Source organism: Sinocyclocheilus anshuiensis, unplaced genomic scaffold (assembly GCF_001515605.1).
Source record: "Sinocyclocheilus anshuiensis isolate Anshui unplaced genomic scaffold, SAMN03320099.WGS_v1.1 scaffold322, whole genome shotgun sequence".
In the NCBI taxonomy this organism is placed as follows: Eukaryota; Metazoa; Chordata; class Actinopteri; order Cypriniformes; family Cyprinidae; genus Sinocyclocheilus; species Sinocyclocheilus anshuiensis.
In genome coordinates, this window is record NW_015542366.1 from 2,142,491 (window position 1) to 2,158,935 (window position 16,445).

Below are 16,445 nucleotides of genomic sequence, written 5' to 3' on the forward strand. Positions count from 1 at the left end.
ACAAAATAATGTTCTTTTTAGCAACGCCATATGACCCCTTTAAAATTTATTTTTGCATTTAGCATAGTTTTCTTTCCTTTGGTCCATGACTGTATCCTTTTTTTAAATATATTTTTGGGTCTCAACCCACCACTTATAAGGACCCAGAAACCAGTAATGGTGATCCAAAACCTATAATGTAAATAATGCATATAGCCAATTTAATAACCCTATATAGTGTGGAGAACATAGTTCTTAATAAAAAAAAAACAAATTGTTCAACTTAAGGTGCTGCAGACCCAGTGACCCACTTTATTTTGAAGTGTTGGAGTGTAAAATGGTTACACCAATTTTTAAGGAATAAAACTGACATACTGAGCAGGAGAGGTCTCAAACGTGTGGTTTAATACAGTGAATCTCAACCTTTTGGCGTACCGGACCCCAGTACAATTCAGGACCATCCTCAAGGACCCCCAGAACAAAATTGACTCGTATCATTTGTGTCTTTGTGAGGACCAAATGCAGTCAAGTATAATTCAAGTTAGCTGACTTGTCCAGTATTTGGCCATATCATCAGCTATATTGGATTTTTCTTTCATGGGAACATATCATGTCAAAATATACAAAATGTATACAGAAATTCATAATTTATGCGGACCCCCTGGCCTTATGTCAAGGACCACTAGGGGTCCACGGACCCCTGGTTGAGAAACACTGGTTTAATAGCTGTTAAGTCTGTTGTGCAGGACTCTGGAGTGTGTGTTTGACACTGTGCTTTACGGAGTGTTTGACACAGCGACTGAGACTGTCGGGAGCCTCTCTTGAGGATTCACTGACAGCTACATCAGAAAAGAGGAAATGCAAGACACAGTTTAAACACAAAAGAATGGTGATGCCCAGAAACTCACTGACAACCGAGGAACTGTGACTGGAGGAAACAGCAGATGATGGTTTGATCTCATGCTGATTCTTCTCACACCAGACTGTTCCAATGTGTGTCAAGGAGATGGAAAAACACATTTTATTTAATGCAAAAAAAAAAAAACTTTCTTGTTGCCAGTTTTTGGAAAATATAACATTTTAATCTGTTCAACATCATGTGACACTATTCTAGAACTTTGTTGAACACAATCTTTATGAAGAGAAAAACAAACCCTGAATTCTCTTGTAATGTACATTATTCAACCCTCTACATTGCGAGTAAATCACTCGCATATGCGACTAAATCTTCACTCTGGGCGACTAAATGATGTCTAATATTAGCCAATGGCTAATAAATTCTCAGATTTTACTCGCCAGTGTGTGAGTTGGAGGCTGAGTATATGATTAGCACAGATATATTTTCACTCACAGAACACTCTGACTGAGCGCTTCAAGAGTTTCACTCTCCGTCAAGCGATCTGTGATATTTTTCAGTTAATTTGAATGGATGCGCAGCGCACCTGTGTTTGTGTATTTGGCGTAAAGTAAACTAGTGTGAAGGCGCACAACTCTCCGTCGCTTTCTCTCACGTGCGCAAAGAGCGAGAGCGAGTGAGAGTCTTACATAACATGCAGAATTGATGCGCTACATGTAAACGATATACTTTGTTGTATTTTCCTGTAATCTTATTAGTAGAATTCGTATAATAATAATAATAATAATATCTTATCAGTATTATTGTTCGTTTTTTTTTTACAGGAACACTGAATGACCAAAAAAAGTTAATGGTTACCCAGTTTTAATTCTAATTACTAAACTTCTATTATTAAATAATACTTGATCATCATATTATAATGCTTGACTGCTTGACTGACTGATATTAAGAATGTACTTTCAGATTTTTAAAAAGCTGTACCATTTTACAAACATTATATATGTGTGTAAAATGGCATAACTTATATATATATATATATATATATATAGTATAGTATAGTATTTCAGTCTGGCGAGTAAACAAAAATAATAAACTAGCCAATGGCGATTCAATTGCCAAGGTGTCCGTTGAGGGTTGTTATTGTATCTGTCATGTTGTTATTTTAAAGTACCTTACAAATGAAAATAATTCTTTTTTTTTGTGTGTGTAATTTCATATCTTGCTTTATCACAATAGCATAGATTTCATGTTGTGCCAACTGAAATAAACTGCTGAAATTAAAAGCTGAAATAAAATGCTGAACTAAAATATAAAAATTAGCTGCAAAATTTCTTTGGAAATAAGTTTGAAACACTAAAATTACTAAAACTAAAACGGAATTAGATATAATTTAAAGCTTAACAGAAATAAAAACTATAAAAATAAAAGCACATAACAAAACTTTGTTCAGAAAATTCCTACATTGAAATATTTGATCATAATTTGCATTCAAATGCTATTTTCTTCAAATTAAAAAAAGGATGTGAACATACAGAAGTGAACAAGAACGATTCATTTACTCAGAAGATTTGTTCACACATTGATTTATGAACATAGCTTCAAAACTGAATTTTTTGAAAAAAATATAATGTGTACATCTTCAATTATTATTCCAAAGTTTTGTAATTTCTAGTAAGATTCATTCACTCAAAAAATGTGTTCAAACACACCGGTTCATAAATGTAACATCAGAAGTATTCCTGAACAATTCTGATACAGAGGCGAAATGGAACACTACAAAAAATAATTAAAATATTAATTAATAAATAAAGACCAGAAAGAAAATGAAAAAACTCTGTAAAAGTTGTTTCTTAGTGAAATCGCACACTCTCTCATACTCTTTTCTCCGCATTCACTCACAGCTTGAAGACTTTTTACTCTTAAGCTTCCACTCAGTCGGGTAAACTTTTCTCCCTCCTGCTATGCAGGCCTGATCCTGTACCTCAGATGTCTACCTTCATCAGGAACCACCTGCTTACATTACCGGTGTTCAAAGGGCCTAGAACTGGGCTTCATATGTGCATATGTTTTTTGTAATGAGTATCTGGATGCGGGATCTAAAGTTCCAGGAGGGAATCTAGGCCAGTGCTCCAATGAATGACAATATGATTAAAAACACCTACGTTACAGGATCGTTACCGAATGAAAGTTAATAGTCACTAACCTAAGGCATCATGGGTGGATTGTTTTAGTTTTTGAGTTGTGGTTCTCCAAAATCGTTTTTTTCTCAGCAGCTGATTATAGCAAAGTGGACTCATGACTGACAAAGAAGTCATCATGACTTCATGTACAATCTCACACTTCACTGTAATGTGGCAGCATTCTTGCACATCTCAAAATGCGCTTCTTGGCAAGATACAAATGTAAACATAGTCAGCTATGTTTTACTGTAAGTGAATATAAACAGCACTTTAGATGTCTCTTATGTACTTCTTTCTTTTACCCTATTCTGTGCTGAAAATTTTTCTGTAATTTAGAAAGTGTAAATTTGGTGGGCTACAGATATTTTACAGCAGGTTATGAACATTTGAGCGTGTGTTACACACATACTCCTCTTCTATACTTACAAAGAGTATACAGCTGTTCAAAATTTAGGGGTCAAAAAATGTAAATAAATAAATACATATTTTTTTAATATTTTGAAAAGTATATTATGCTTCTCAAGGCTGCATTTATTTGATTTAAAATACAGCAAAAACTGTAAATTTGTGAAATATTATTAATATGTAAATAAACTTTTTCTATTTTTAAATACTTTTAAATGTAATTTATTTCTGTAGTGGCAAACCTGAATTTTCAGCAGCCATTAATCCAGTCTTCAGTGTCACATGATCTTTCAGATTTGCTGATTTGCTTCTCTAAAACTGTATTATTTTCAATGTTGAAAACAGTTGTGCTGCTTAGTGTTTTTGTGGAAACCATGATCCCTTTTTTTAGAATGTATGAATAGAAAGTTCATTTATATGAAATAAAAATATTTGTAACATTATAAATGTCTTTACTGTCACCTATGATCAATTGAATGCATCCTTGATGAATAGTATAAATAAAAAAAAAAGAAAAATATTTTTTTTTCAATAAATTAATACTGAATGTGTAAATCTTCAATTATTTTACCAAAGTTTATGTAATATCTATAAACCAAATTAATTGAAACGTTTGCAAAGTTTAAGAACTTTGTGACTGTTTTAGATCCATAATTAATATTTGAGAAATTTATATAATTTTTTTGGGTAATATATTATGATCCCTCTAGTCTGTGTGTTTGTTTTTCCTCATTAAAAGTGAGATAATACAGCCTGACTTGCACAACAATGTCTGGATCCCACATTAAGACTCATTCTGAAGTCATTAGCTTTTAATGTAATGCGGCGTCTCAATATTTTATAGTCTCAATTTTAGCGCGATTGATGTGCAACGTTTAAAGACTTTTCAAAGGAGAAGCTTTTCTGACTTTAATAATAGATGTGCGGCAGGCTCACCGGCCTTTGATTTTGTTAAGAAAGTCATGAAGCATGAAACTGATAACTGAGTGTGTGATGTCTGCACCTTTTCCTTTCATCATCCTATTAAACTGTCATTTTGTTTTTAACAACTCTTTCATCCTTTTAAATGTTCACTCCCTTCATTTTCTCTTATCCCTTTTCTTTCCACAGTAAACATGACGAGCGCTACATCTCCAATCTTGCTAAAATGGGACCCCAAGAGTCTTGAGATTCGCACGCTGACTGTGGAGAGGTTGTTGGAGCCGTTGGTCACACAGGTAATGTCTTGTTATTTATAAAACGGATAGTTCCGGTCCTTGATTCTGATTGGTTGAGCCGCGTTCGAAGCTGTTGTAAATTACACTACAAACATACATCTTTGTTTTCTTCTGTGTGTTGCTCTGCAACCACTTTGTTGGAACCACAACAACTACAGCAAGTTTGGTGGAAGAATACGGTTTTTATTTATATCATTACACTTTATTTGCACCCTGCTTGCAGTTTCTTCTTAGCAAGTCCAGTCACTTATGTACAGATTCCACTGAAACTTGGCAATTCATTGATCTGGCCTGTCGGTATCGGTCTGTCACAAGTTAAATGTTGTCAAAATCTCCTGTTGAGCTTCACTAATCAAGTAGCCTATTTAGCATTTAAAATCATTAATGGTATTAATGGTATGTTTGCTTCAGTTTTCTGCTTTCAAGCACTGGGATTTTGGTCTAGTATTGGCTGATTACTGGACAGTGTAGAAACCAAAACTGTTTGAAGGCCTTGTCAGAGAAGTGCAAGCTGAATATAGGTTGTACTCAGATGCTGGATGCTACACTGTACATTGTCTCCAGAACTCCAGAGCTCACAGCAGGAATCACATTTTAGACTTGCTTTTTATTTGTTCTCTTGTGTCTAGGGTATATCTTGTTGTTTTTTGGGCTTAAAATACTGGGAAAAGTTTGCAAATTAACAAACAAGCAAACTTTTTTGACATCAGTCAAAAGTTTGGACACACCTACTTAGTCTCTATTTTTGCTATTTTTCACATGTTAGGATAATAGTCATCAAAACACAACTAGGAATTATGTAGTGACAAAAATAAAGAATGAAAATATCAGTCGAGTGTGTCCAATCATGTTTTACTGGTTGTATATCTGCCATGTACTAAGAGGGACAACTTAAACAACCATTCAAAAGTTTGGGGTCAGGAAGAATTTATTAATATTTTTTTAAAGAAATGAATACTTTTATTCAGCAGTGATGCATTAAATTACAGTAGACTTTTGCACTGAAAATTTGTTTCAGGTAATTGCTGTTCTGTTGAACTTTCCATTTATCAAACAATCCTGAAAAAAAGATGATGATGGTTTCCACTAAAATAATACACTGTATATAAGTGTTCAAAATTAATAATACTAAAAATGTTTCTTGAACACCAAATCAGCATATTAGACTGATTTCTGAAGGACACTAATTCCTGATATTTTTTAAACTTTTAAAATATATAAAATACATATTATTATAAATTACAATAATATTTCAAAATATTATAGTTTTAATTGCATTTTAAAGGGGTCATATGATGTTGCTAAAAAGAACATTATTTTGTGTATTTGGTGTAATGAAATGTGTTTATGCGGTTTAAGGTTCAAAAAACACATTATTTTCCACATACTGTACATTATTGTTTCTCCTCTATGCCCCGCCTTTCTGAAACGCGTCGATTTTTACAAAGCTCATCGGTCTGAAAAGCGAGGTGTGCTCTGATTGGCCAGCTATCTAGTGCATTGTGATTGGCGGAATACCTCAAGCGTGTGACGGAAATGTTACGTCCCTTACCATATTGTGATGCCCTGTCCGGCTGGAGCGATGATTCAAAAAACATTAAAACCCATTATAAACGAGGCATTTGTTGCATCCAGTGGGGACATAATTACGGATTATAATGACTTATGACACATGACATGTGACGACCCCGGGCTGGACTCTGCTTCGTCCGCGGTGAAAGCCGATCCGGCGATCCACAGCGCGAAGTTGATGTATTTCCTCAGCGACCAGCACGGATCAGCTCTAGGCATGACAAAGCGGATATCGTCCTCTTTTGGAAGGCCAAACAAAGTAGTTTCGCTTTCACAACGAAACACACAGAGTCTCGACATGGTGGCAGCAACAATACTACAGCGAGAATAAAAGTTACGCCTTCTTTCTTTGCGTGAACATTTGGGCGGCGTTATGCAAATCTTCCCACATCGTGACGTAGATATGTGGGGGCGTGTTAGAACGAGCCGTTTTAGGTAGGCGTGGTTGACTCTTAACTTTTATAAAGAATATCTCTTTGGATTTGAGACTTTAGTCTTTGCAACTTTACAGATCTTCTTTATGCACCAAGAGCTTGTAACACTTCAAAGAGAAAAGGAAAAATTGAAATGGCATCATATGACCCCTTTAATCAATTAATCAAATGCAGTATTTATGAGCATAAGAGGCTCAAAAACATTAAAATAAATCTTACAGACCCAAAAGTTTTAAATGGTGAATACAATCTTTTTCCCTTCAAAAAACCAGAGACCATTATTGTCTGAAGGAAAATTACATTTCCCATTAAACAGTATTTTCTGTATTCTGAGCAATTATGTGTCATTAAAGTGCTGTTTTACAGCCTTTATGGCTTTCTCAGGGAATTAGTTGTCTTAATGAAGTGTCTTATAAAACAAAAGTATATCTTCCCATAAAAAAAACAACAACTTACCATTAAAAAGAGACCTGGAGCTTTTTTTCCTTTCACAACATTAATTGATGGCTAAGTGCAGATGCCGGCTTGATACTTTAGATTATTCTCTACCTTTTAGACAGCTTATGTTTCTTCTGGGAGAGGAAATGGGAATCGTGAATCTTAGGCCTGCAAAGTTTGGGATGGACAACCATGTGCTGCAATCATCTTGTTTGAGCCACCTTAACCACCTTTAGTGTTAGCTTGTTTTGACAAAAGAAATTAGACAGCGTAGACATAGTAATATCCCATCGCAATTAGCTTTCTCCCCCACCCCCTGGAATCTATCCTTCATTCTCTGTATTCACTCACACATGCTTTGATCTGATGAAGATGTACCTGGACCTCTCACAAAGATGCCATTAACAGTACCATGCACAGTTCTGAGGACAGTGCCCTGAAGCTGAATTTTCAAAGCTAGGCTGGAAAAATGTTGAGGTATATGGCCAACAGTCTGTTATTTGGCCAACTACTATTATGTGAACTGGCTGCTTTGATCTCAAGGGGGACGGTTCTTAAAATGGCATTGCCTGAGGGTTTCTGAACATTCTGAGACAATTTATAATCAGGATGTTAATAGTCAACAGGGGTCACATTTGGATCATGAAGGTTGACTGGTCCAACAAGTGTGTGTGCTTGAGTATAGTAGACAGAGCTGTGTCACTGATGACACGCAGAACATGCAGGCTTTTTGCGATTTAATATTCCCAGACACTAATCCATAATGAGATTTGATTAAGTGTACAGCCTTATTTTTGATTTATTCATCCAAATTTTGCCAAATTGCATGATATTCAGCACTTTACAGTAAATTCCATTTTTGAACACGATTCCGTCCAAGTTTTCAGCATCGTGGAAATCATAGGGCCTAGCATATCACTCGATTTACTACGATGACAAGTGCAAATGTTTTTTCAGCCATTCTTCTTGCAAAATGTTGTATAGGAAGCATGTAATAGCTCAGAGCACAAGATGCAGCCTGTGGAAGAAAGTTTGATTTCGGATAAACAAGTGAAGAAAAACATTTCCTCCCTGGGTGAGAGACTGATTGATATGGCCAGTTTACAGCTTTTGTGGAGTTTACTGCTCAGCTTTCATCTCTCGACCCTTTGCCGCACGCTCCCTTTCTTTCTCTCATTGTTTCTCACTCTCAAACACTCCTCAGCACAATGTGACAACTCCCCATAGTTGTTCGCCTCAGCTTTCCCATTGTTCTGTTACATAATGGAGGCATATGGCACAAGGAATCATGGGAATGCTAATGGATTCTTAACACAGAGTTAATTCTTTATTTGAAATCGGTGTGGTAAGCAGCCCGGCTAAAAACAAGTCTTTGGTTCTCCACTCACTTACTCTTTTATGATCTCATGAGGATCTGCTGAAATAAACCAGCCTCTTATGTGAAGAGGAACGGGGTTGAACGGGGACAGTTTATGTCGTGATATGGTGGGGATGGGGGGTGGGGGATCCTCTAATAACAAAGCTAGAGTAAAACGTATTTCTGCAACTCTTGTAGAAAGCAAATAAACAATTGAAAGGGTGATGTATCAGACAGACACGGACACCTACTGACATTAATCAGACCTTGCTGTCATTCTATATTCAACACGCAGAATTGCCTTTCATTTCAAAGGGAAAATATCTTCAAGACCGCAGTAGCATTATGAGACATGGTAAGTTTGGTTATTGTCAAACTGAGTGTCAATTTGGGTTTGTTTCCTATCAAGGACAAAAGCGACGGATATTGAATCCTTGAGTGAGTGTGTGCACACACCTATGCAGGTTTTTATTGGAGTGGCACCTCAACAAAGTATTCTGTGAAATGAGCCTGTCTCCTTGAGACAGGTTAAAGTCGATAAGGACTGTAAGATAGATGAGTACTGATTTAAGGTCAAGGCTGAGGGAAGAACTTGAATACCTTCTACCACATTCATTTTGATTTGAGCTGTGTAAAACAAAGCTAATGTGTTGTATGCTATAAAGCTTCACCATTAGCTGTAATAAGTCTGTGATTTTTTTTTTCCACATCGGATACAGGGCAATTTTCTTTTCTGTTTAGTTTTAGGGTTTTATTATTTTAAATGATTCTACAAAAAAATACTAATAATTACAGCAAACCCAAAAAGACGATCCATGTTGTGATGCCTAAATAACATTAAAATGAATGATTTTAGTATTTTTTTTTTTGTTTTTTGTTTTTTTTTAGGCAAAATAATATAGAATTTGTAATATTGGCCATTGCTTGAAAATGATCATTGCCTTGTCAGCATTCTTTTTTTCCCTTGCATTTTTTTTGTTGCAGCTCTTTAATTTAATTTAATTTAATTTAATTTAATTTAATTTAATTTAATTTAATTTAATTTAATTTAATTTAATTTAATTTAATTTAATTTAATTTAATTTAATTTAATTTAATTTAATTTAATTTAATTTAATTTAATTTAATTTAATTTAATTTAATTTAATTTAATTTAATTTAATTTAATTTAATTTAATTTAATTTAATTTAATTTAATTTAATTTAATTTTTTAAAGTGCTTTTGATGCAAGAAAACTTGTTAAATTATACATGGATAATAATAATAATAATAATAATAATAATTATAATCACAAAAGTGTAGAATTGGCATGTTTTAACAACCCAAATGTAGAAACTCTAGTTGAGTGTGCTTGTGTTCATGAGCTCAGTGTTCAGAAATGCTGCCTTGACAGGCTTTTGTTAAATTTTGCACCCTGGTCTCAATGTATCCCTGCCTTTATTTAGTGAAACAGCTTAGAAGAGGCCAGAGGAATAAGAGGCAGGACTGTCAGAGAGTGAGATATTTCCTGTTGTTGTACTTGTGTGTTGGTGTGTTGTGCAGTTTTTCTGGCTCTTCCTTGGCCCCGTTTCACTACAGTATCTCTGATCTGAGGTAAAGGCGTGTACTGGCCATCGGGAGCATGGGACATTCCCGGTGGGCCGGTTGAGTAGTGAGCCGATCGTCGAATCGAGGGAGACCTCCCCCATATAAGGCGCATGCGGAACTGCAAAAAGCAAATACTCCAAAAGTGTGAAGCGGCACTACCTGATGGATACGCCAGCCACGCGCAAAAGCAGAGCGGGTTCAGTCACCCGCACAGCACTGACCAACGTGTGCTGCGCTTATGCCCCGATAAAGTGATACACGGCGCAAGTCGCTTGATCCATTCAGATGTGACACAAAATTGTGTTATACAGTTGTGTGATATGACAACATTAAAAGTTCTGTTGTGATGCTGGCTGGAAACAGCCACAATAATTAACTGCATGATGAGGCAAATTGGAAAACGCCAATACATAATTATAAGCTTGCAATTACAAACTTGCAGTTATTAACACTGTACAAATAGCCTTTGGTGTTTTGGCAGAAATTTATTTATTATAAATGTTACTGTTATTACTTGTATTAAATATTGGGGAATATTTTACTTTTACAGAAGGTGTCTTTGTAGTTTCTACATGTTTTTTTTTTTTTTTACAAAAAAAAATAGTTTACTATTATTCATTATTTATTTTAAAAACCATAAACCATGGTAATGAGGATCATGGATTTACTTGTTTTGACCATATTACTAATACTAGTCAGTTAAACACTGGATTCTATGCAAGAATTAGCTTATAGTAAATTTCATTAGGGCAAAGGATAATTTAACATAATAGCTTTAATAGCGTCCTTCTCTTTAAATGTTTAGTTCTGATTCATTTTAATTGAAGTAAAATGTTAATTCAATAAGAGCCTGATTAAAGATAAATATCAGTGTCTTTTATAAATTAGGTGTTAACTATTTAACAAATGTTACATTTCTTAAAGGGATAGTTCACCCAAAAATTAAAATTGTCATCATTTACCCTCTATCATGTCATTCTAGACCTGTATGAATTTCTTTCTTCTGTGGAACATAAAAGAAGATAATTTGAGAAATGTAAGAAATTTTTGTCCATACAGTAGAAATCAAGGGTAACCAAAATGGTTTGGTAACATTCTACAAAATATCTTCTTTTGTGTTCCACAGAAGAAAGTAAGTCATACAGGTTTGGAACGACGTGAGGCTGAGGAAATAATGACATAATTTAATAGCAGTCGATTTTCTGCATTCAAGGTCAAAATAATTGCTTTACTGTCAAGTGCATTTCTGTGTGACAAAAATGCATTATTTTGTTGCATTTGTTGTGAATTCAGTAATATCTCTCATTATTTGATTATGTCCTGTTTTATTTATTCATTTATTTACTCCAGTTTAAGGTCCTGTAACCCAGCAAAACATTCACGGGGGAATTTGTAGGCCGTATGGGCTGTATTTGTCCAGGGCCAAATTTTAATCTAAGTTCAGTCCTGTCCAGGAATTTTGATTTATGGCTGTCTCTAATTCAAACAATAGTTCAGCATATTCAGCTGAGGTGCTGCTTAAATCATGTTGCAGAAAGCGGCAGCTTAACGCCAGGAGATGTGCTTGGGCTGTTGAAGTGCTGAAATTTTAAAGTGATTTAAAATGCATCCATTTGATGTACACTCTTAAAAATAAAGGTGCTTCAAAAGGTTCTTCAAGCGATGCCATAGAAGAACCATTTTTGGTTCCACAAAGAACCATTCAGTCAAAGGTTCTTTAAAGAACCATCTCTTTCTTACCTTTTTGTAATCTGAAGAACCTTATTTCGCCACAAAGAACCTTTTGTGAAACAGAAAGGTTCTTCAGATGTCAAAGGTTCTTTATGGAACCATTTAGACAAAAAGGTTCTTCTATGGCATCGTGAAGCACCTTTATTTTTAAGAGTGTAGACTGGCAACAAGTCAAGGTCGTGACTCTGATGACGGATGAGGAGAAACTCGCCCATCAGGGTGTGGACTGGACCGGACACCAGGGATTTGTGACTCACTGATTCAGCAACGCCCTGTGGATTTAGCATTCCAATGTAACTAGTTATGCTGCTGCCCGCATGGTATGACCACATGGATGATGCATTGGCCCTTTTCATCCAAAATAGTCTTTTTATCTAAAATAATTGATTTGATTCTGCTTAAGTCAACATATTCATTATTCAAATTCAAATAATAATAAAAAAATGCTTAACAGATAATTTAAGATTTCTTTTTTTGCCACTAATCTAATGATGGCATTTATTCAATTGTACTTTATTTTGAAGTGCATTTGCAAGAAACCCCAACTAACATTATACATGCTTATACAGTCCATACAGATAATAGAATATAATTTTAAATGCAGTAATAATACAATTTTAAATGTGGATATCTAAAAATGTCATTGTTTGTTAATACTTACAATCACATTAGCTTATAGATAATCTTAAAACTAATAGACAATGAGTAAAAGTAACAAAACTTAAATGTTTAATTTGTGGGCTCTTTAACGGTTTCAAAACCTTGGTAAACAGGGAAGTTTACTCACAGACCATGCCCTTGAGCCAAAGTCTTTTCATTCAGTGTTTTTTCCTTTTTAGGGCTTGTAATTCATCACACTAACTCTGGCTGCAAAGGAGTCAGAGTACTGTTATAAAAAAGAAATAAATAAATACAAAGTTCTCTTAATGAAACTTAAATCTCTTTTTGCAAGAAATACACTAAAATCACACTAATATCTGAAATGTTTTCTGTTTTCATTCATTGCCATCTCCCTCCTTAATTTTTTTTAAAGTTATAGTGATATATTTTAATAGTAATAGTGTATATTTTTCCTGTGCAACAATAATTAAATATCTGATGACTCAGTAAATGCAATTCAACTTTATTCATCAAGGTGGCACTGTTTGATAGACAATGATGATGTGATGTTTAACTCATAATTAAATAAACATAAAACAAAAGAATATCATCAGCAAAACTTGAAATTGCTTGAATGGCTTTACAGCAGAGCAATTACTGAATGTAATGAAATGTGTCACTGTCACATTGTGTCACAGTGATCAAAATATTGATTTTGAAGTCATTGAAAATGGTAGTTTTGAGAATACGGTTGAGATTGTGAAAATAAGCCAGATGCTGAATGTACTGGGAAAGTGCGCCCTGACGATGACAGTGGTGGTAAAATCATCTGCTCAAATTGAACCCTTCTAAGTTTCAAAAGGTAACGAAATATGCTTTATTTTATTCTTTTTTAATTGTTATTAAAATATCAGGAGAGTTTTGTGGCTTTTGATCAATGTCCAGAAAAAACTGACACAAGTTCTTCTACTAAGAACTTCCAGAAGCCATTGAAAATAATCACTTTTTTATGCCCAGATTGTAGGCTACAGTTTGATAGTCTTGCCTTGGTAAATATAAGTACAATAAAATATATCCCTTAAAGGTGAAGTAAATTAACAGATAGAAAAGAACAACCATTGTTTTGTTGTTTTTTTAGTTAATTGTGTGTGTAGGAGGTGTTGGCTTTGTGCATGTTGCTAGTGCAAGTCATTTACTGAAGCGTTTTGGTTTTAGTGAGTAGTTCTGCAGAATGTCGTTGAGTTCATTGGCCCTTTTCTAAAGAAGGATTGAAACATCTAGAGCTTTATGGTTTGTTAGCAAGTGTCATTCCTTCCTTGCAGTTCAAGGTTTGTTTAATATTACTACACAGACAAGAAAAAATACTCTCTCTCTCTCTCTCTCTCTCTCTCTCTCTCTCTCGCTCCTGATAGGCATAGATTATGTGATGAAGTGAAGGGTAGCTTTTCCATCTTTTCAAATCTCCTTGTGTGACTGTTTGTGAAGAAGGAAGTGGGATTGTTTCTCCAGTCGATTTGGAGGATGTGTTTCTGAGGGGATTGATGATGTCTGTAGAAAAAAGGGCTTGTGTTGGTCTGTACAGAGAACAGCATTTCCTTTTATCACAGCACCAAGAGCTGCTAGCGTCTAGAGGCCAGACGCCCTACTGTTACACACTCCAATCGATATTTTACACCTACATACACACACAACCTTGTTGTATCCTTATGTGGACTTTTCATTCACACTTTATATAAGGTATTTTAATAAAGATAACTAACCCTAACCCTAAATGCATTTTTAATCAACACATTACTCTGTGAGGGTTTTTAACTTGGGAATAATATCTCAAAAAGTTGTTTCATCAAATTTGTGTAATTCTTTTGAGGATATGTGTCCATACGAGGATAGTAACATCCATCTAAAGATCAATTCTATCATGCTAGATATGTCATATACATGCACAAAAATATAACATTTATACACAGTATATACATTTATAAACACAAAAAAACACTTTTTTTGGTTTTTGAAATAAGTCTCTTAAGGCTGCATTTATTTAAAGGGGTCATAGGATGCCCATTTTCCACAAGTTGATATGATTCTTTAGGGTCTTAATGAAAAGTCTGTAGCATAGTTTGGTTAAAATTTCTCAATTGTAGTGTCAAACGAGCCACTCTCAGAGAGACTGTTTACTTTAGCTGCATTCATAGTAAAACTTGCTAATTAACACATTATTAGGAAAGGCGATTTGCAAAGATTTGTTAAAAAAAAACTTACACTCACTTCTTCTGTAGGTGAAGCTGGATCACGAATGATTCGTGCGAACATAGACGCATTTATGTAGATGGGGGGCGCATTCCCTTCAAAAACAAACATAATCCACTGCGTCTTCAGCGGCTCAGATATCGGGAGTAAACGACGACTGCTATGTTCATTATTACATCAAACAACAGAAGACCTCAATCGCTTAGGAGTCATTCTTGTCTACATCTGCTCCAGCGGTGAAACAATGGCGGACTGATGACAGCTCACTCAGGGCGGGTCTAAGGTAAGACACCAGTCCAGTCTGTGCTGAAACGCTACTGTCAATCAAACTATCGTGGGAGGGGCCTGTATGTGTGATGTCACACAGATAGGCATCTGAGATCGGCTCGATTTGAGAAAGAGGTAAAGATTTTAGTAGATTAACGAAAAACCACTGCGTGGATTTTTATCATTTTAGGGTGGTTGTGTACACACACTGCCAACACACATTTCAGTTCAAACAACTTGTAAAAGTGCATGTAGCATTATATGACACCTTTAATGAAAAATACGATACAAACAATAATATGGTGAACTATTTTTACAATTTAAAAGAACTGTTTTCTATTTTAATATATTTTAAAATGTCATTTGTTTCTGTGATGACCAAACTGAATTTTCAGCAGTCATTGCTTCAGTCTTCAATGATTCTTCAGAAATTACTCTGATATGCCAATTTGGTGCTCAATAAATATTTATTTTTATTATCAATACTGAAAACAGTTTTTGCTGCTTAATATTTTATGTTAAAACCATTAAAAATGGATGAGAAAAAAAGTTATACTAGAACAAACCTTAGAATTAGTTATGTTCAGCAAACACATATTTTGTAATATGATTAACTTTACCAGAAGTTATGTTTGATTTATTATTTTTCTTCTTATTATTATTTATTTCTGAAACCAAAATTGTTATTTTCCCTGGAGTTTTCAAACTACATCTACCAAATCTATCCTTCCATGCATTAACCAGTTAGCAATGCCCACACCACTTCAGCAGAATCCTAGAAAGACCTACATCTCTTTAAATTTGTAGTTTTCTTCAAAAAGCCTATGTATTCCAACTAAATAAGGCTTATATAACCTTCAAACTGCTGTAAACTTCCAGACAAGGATTTGTCAGCATTGAACATTTGAAGTTTGACAAACTGTCCTTTCTAGTTATAAAGTGCAACCAAAGTAAAACGAATGGAAGAAAAGCACAAGCCAAACCCCATATCTGGCTGCGCTGTCACTCAGTATTCTTTGTATGTTGTCATCTGCTGTGAGCGCTGCCTGACAGGCTTCCTCAAGTGCTTTATTAGAGATGCATATTTCCTGCTTGATTCCATTATTCCAGCAAAACTCAAATGTAGTCAGGCCTCACTCTCCAGCTCACAGTGTATCAAGGGCACAAAGGCAGATGAAAATACGCACTGCAGTTTTGATTCGCTTGGCATTGAATTATAGAGAGTGTCTTGAGAAAAATTTAAATCTGAAAGGTTTCCAGCTGGTGGTGGTGAAAGTGCATTTCACCACCATTTCACAAGTGCATTGATTATGTCATATAGTAAGGCATTTAGAAGCAGCTGTGGAACAGTTGCGAGTCTGAGTTGTGTGCTGTAGCGCTGTTGCAAGTGCTATTGTGAGGTTGACAGGGGAACAGAGATCACAGCTTCTGGTCGGATCACAAAGTGTAGACATCAACAAGGACGTCTCTGTAAAAGCCAAAATGTATGTGTACATGCCGTATGTCCTGCTGAATGCATCTAACACATAGGATACAGTTTTCCCTCAAAACACACGTCCACACATCCTGGCATT

General features: G+C 35.0%; 1 protein-coding gene across 1 annotated transcript in view; it reads left to right on the plus strand.

Annotated features, from left to right (window-relative positions):
- ctnna2 (catenin (cadherin-associated protein), alpha 2) overlaps window positions 1–16,445 on the plus strand; it is a 462,098-nt gene that overhangs the window by 23,853 nt on the left and 421,800 nt on the right. The window contains exon 2 of the mRNA XM_016491151.1: window positions 4,531–4,637. Within this exon, the coding sequence (XP_016346637.1) occupies window positions 4,536–4,637 (102 nt within the window). The 5' untranslated portion in view covers window positions 4,531–4,535. The remainder of the gene's footprint in view (window positions 1–4,530; window positions 4,638–16,445) is intronic.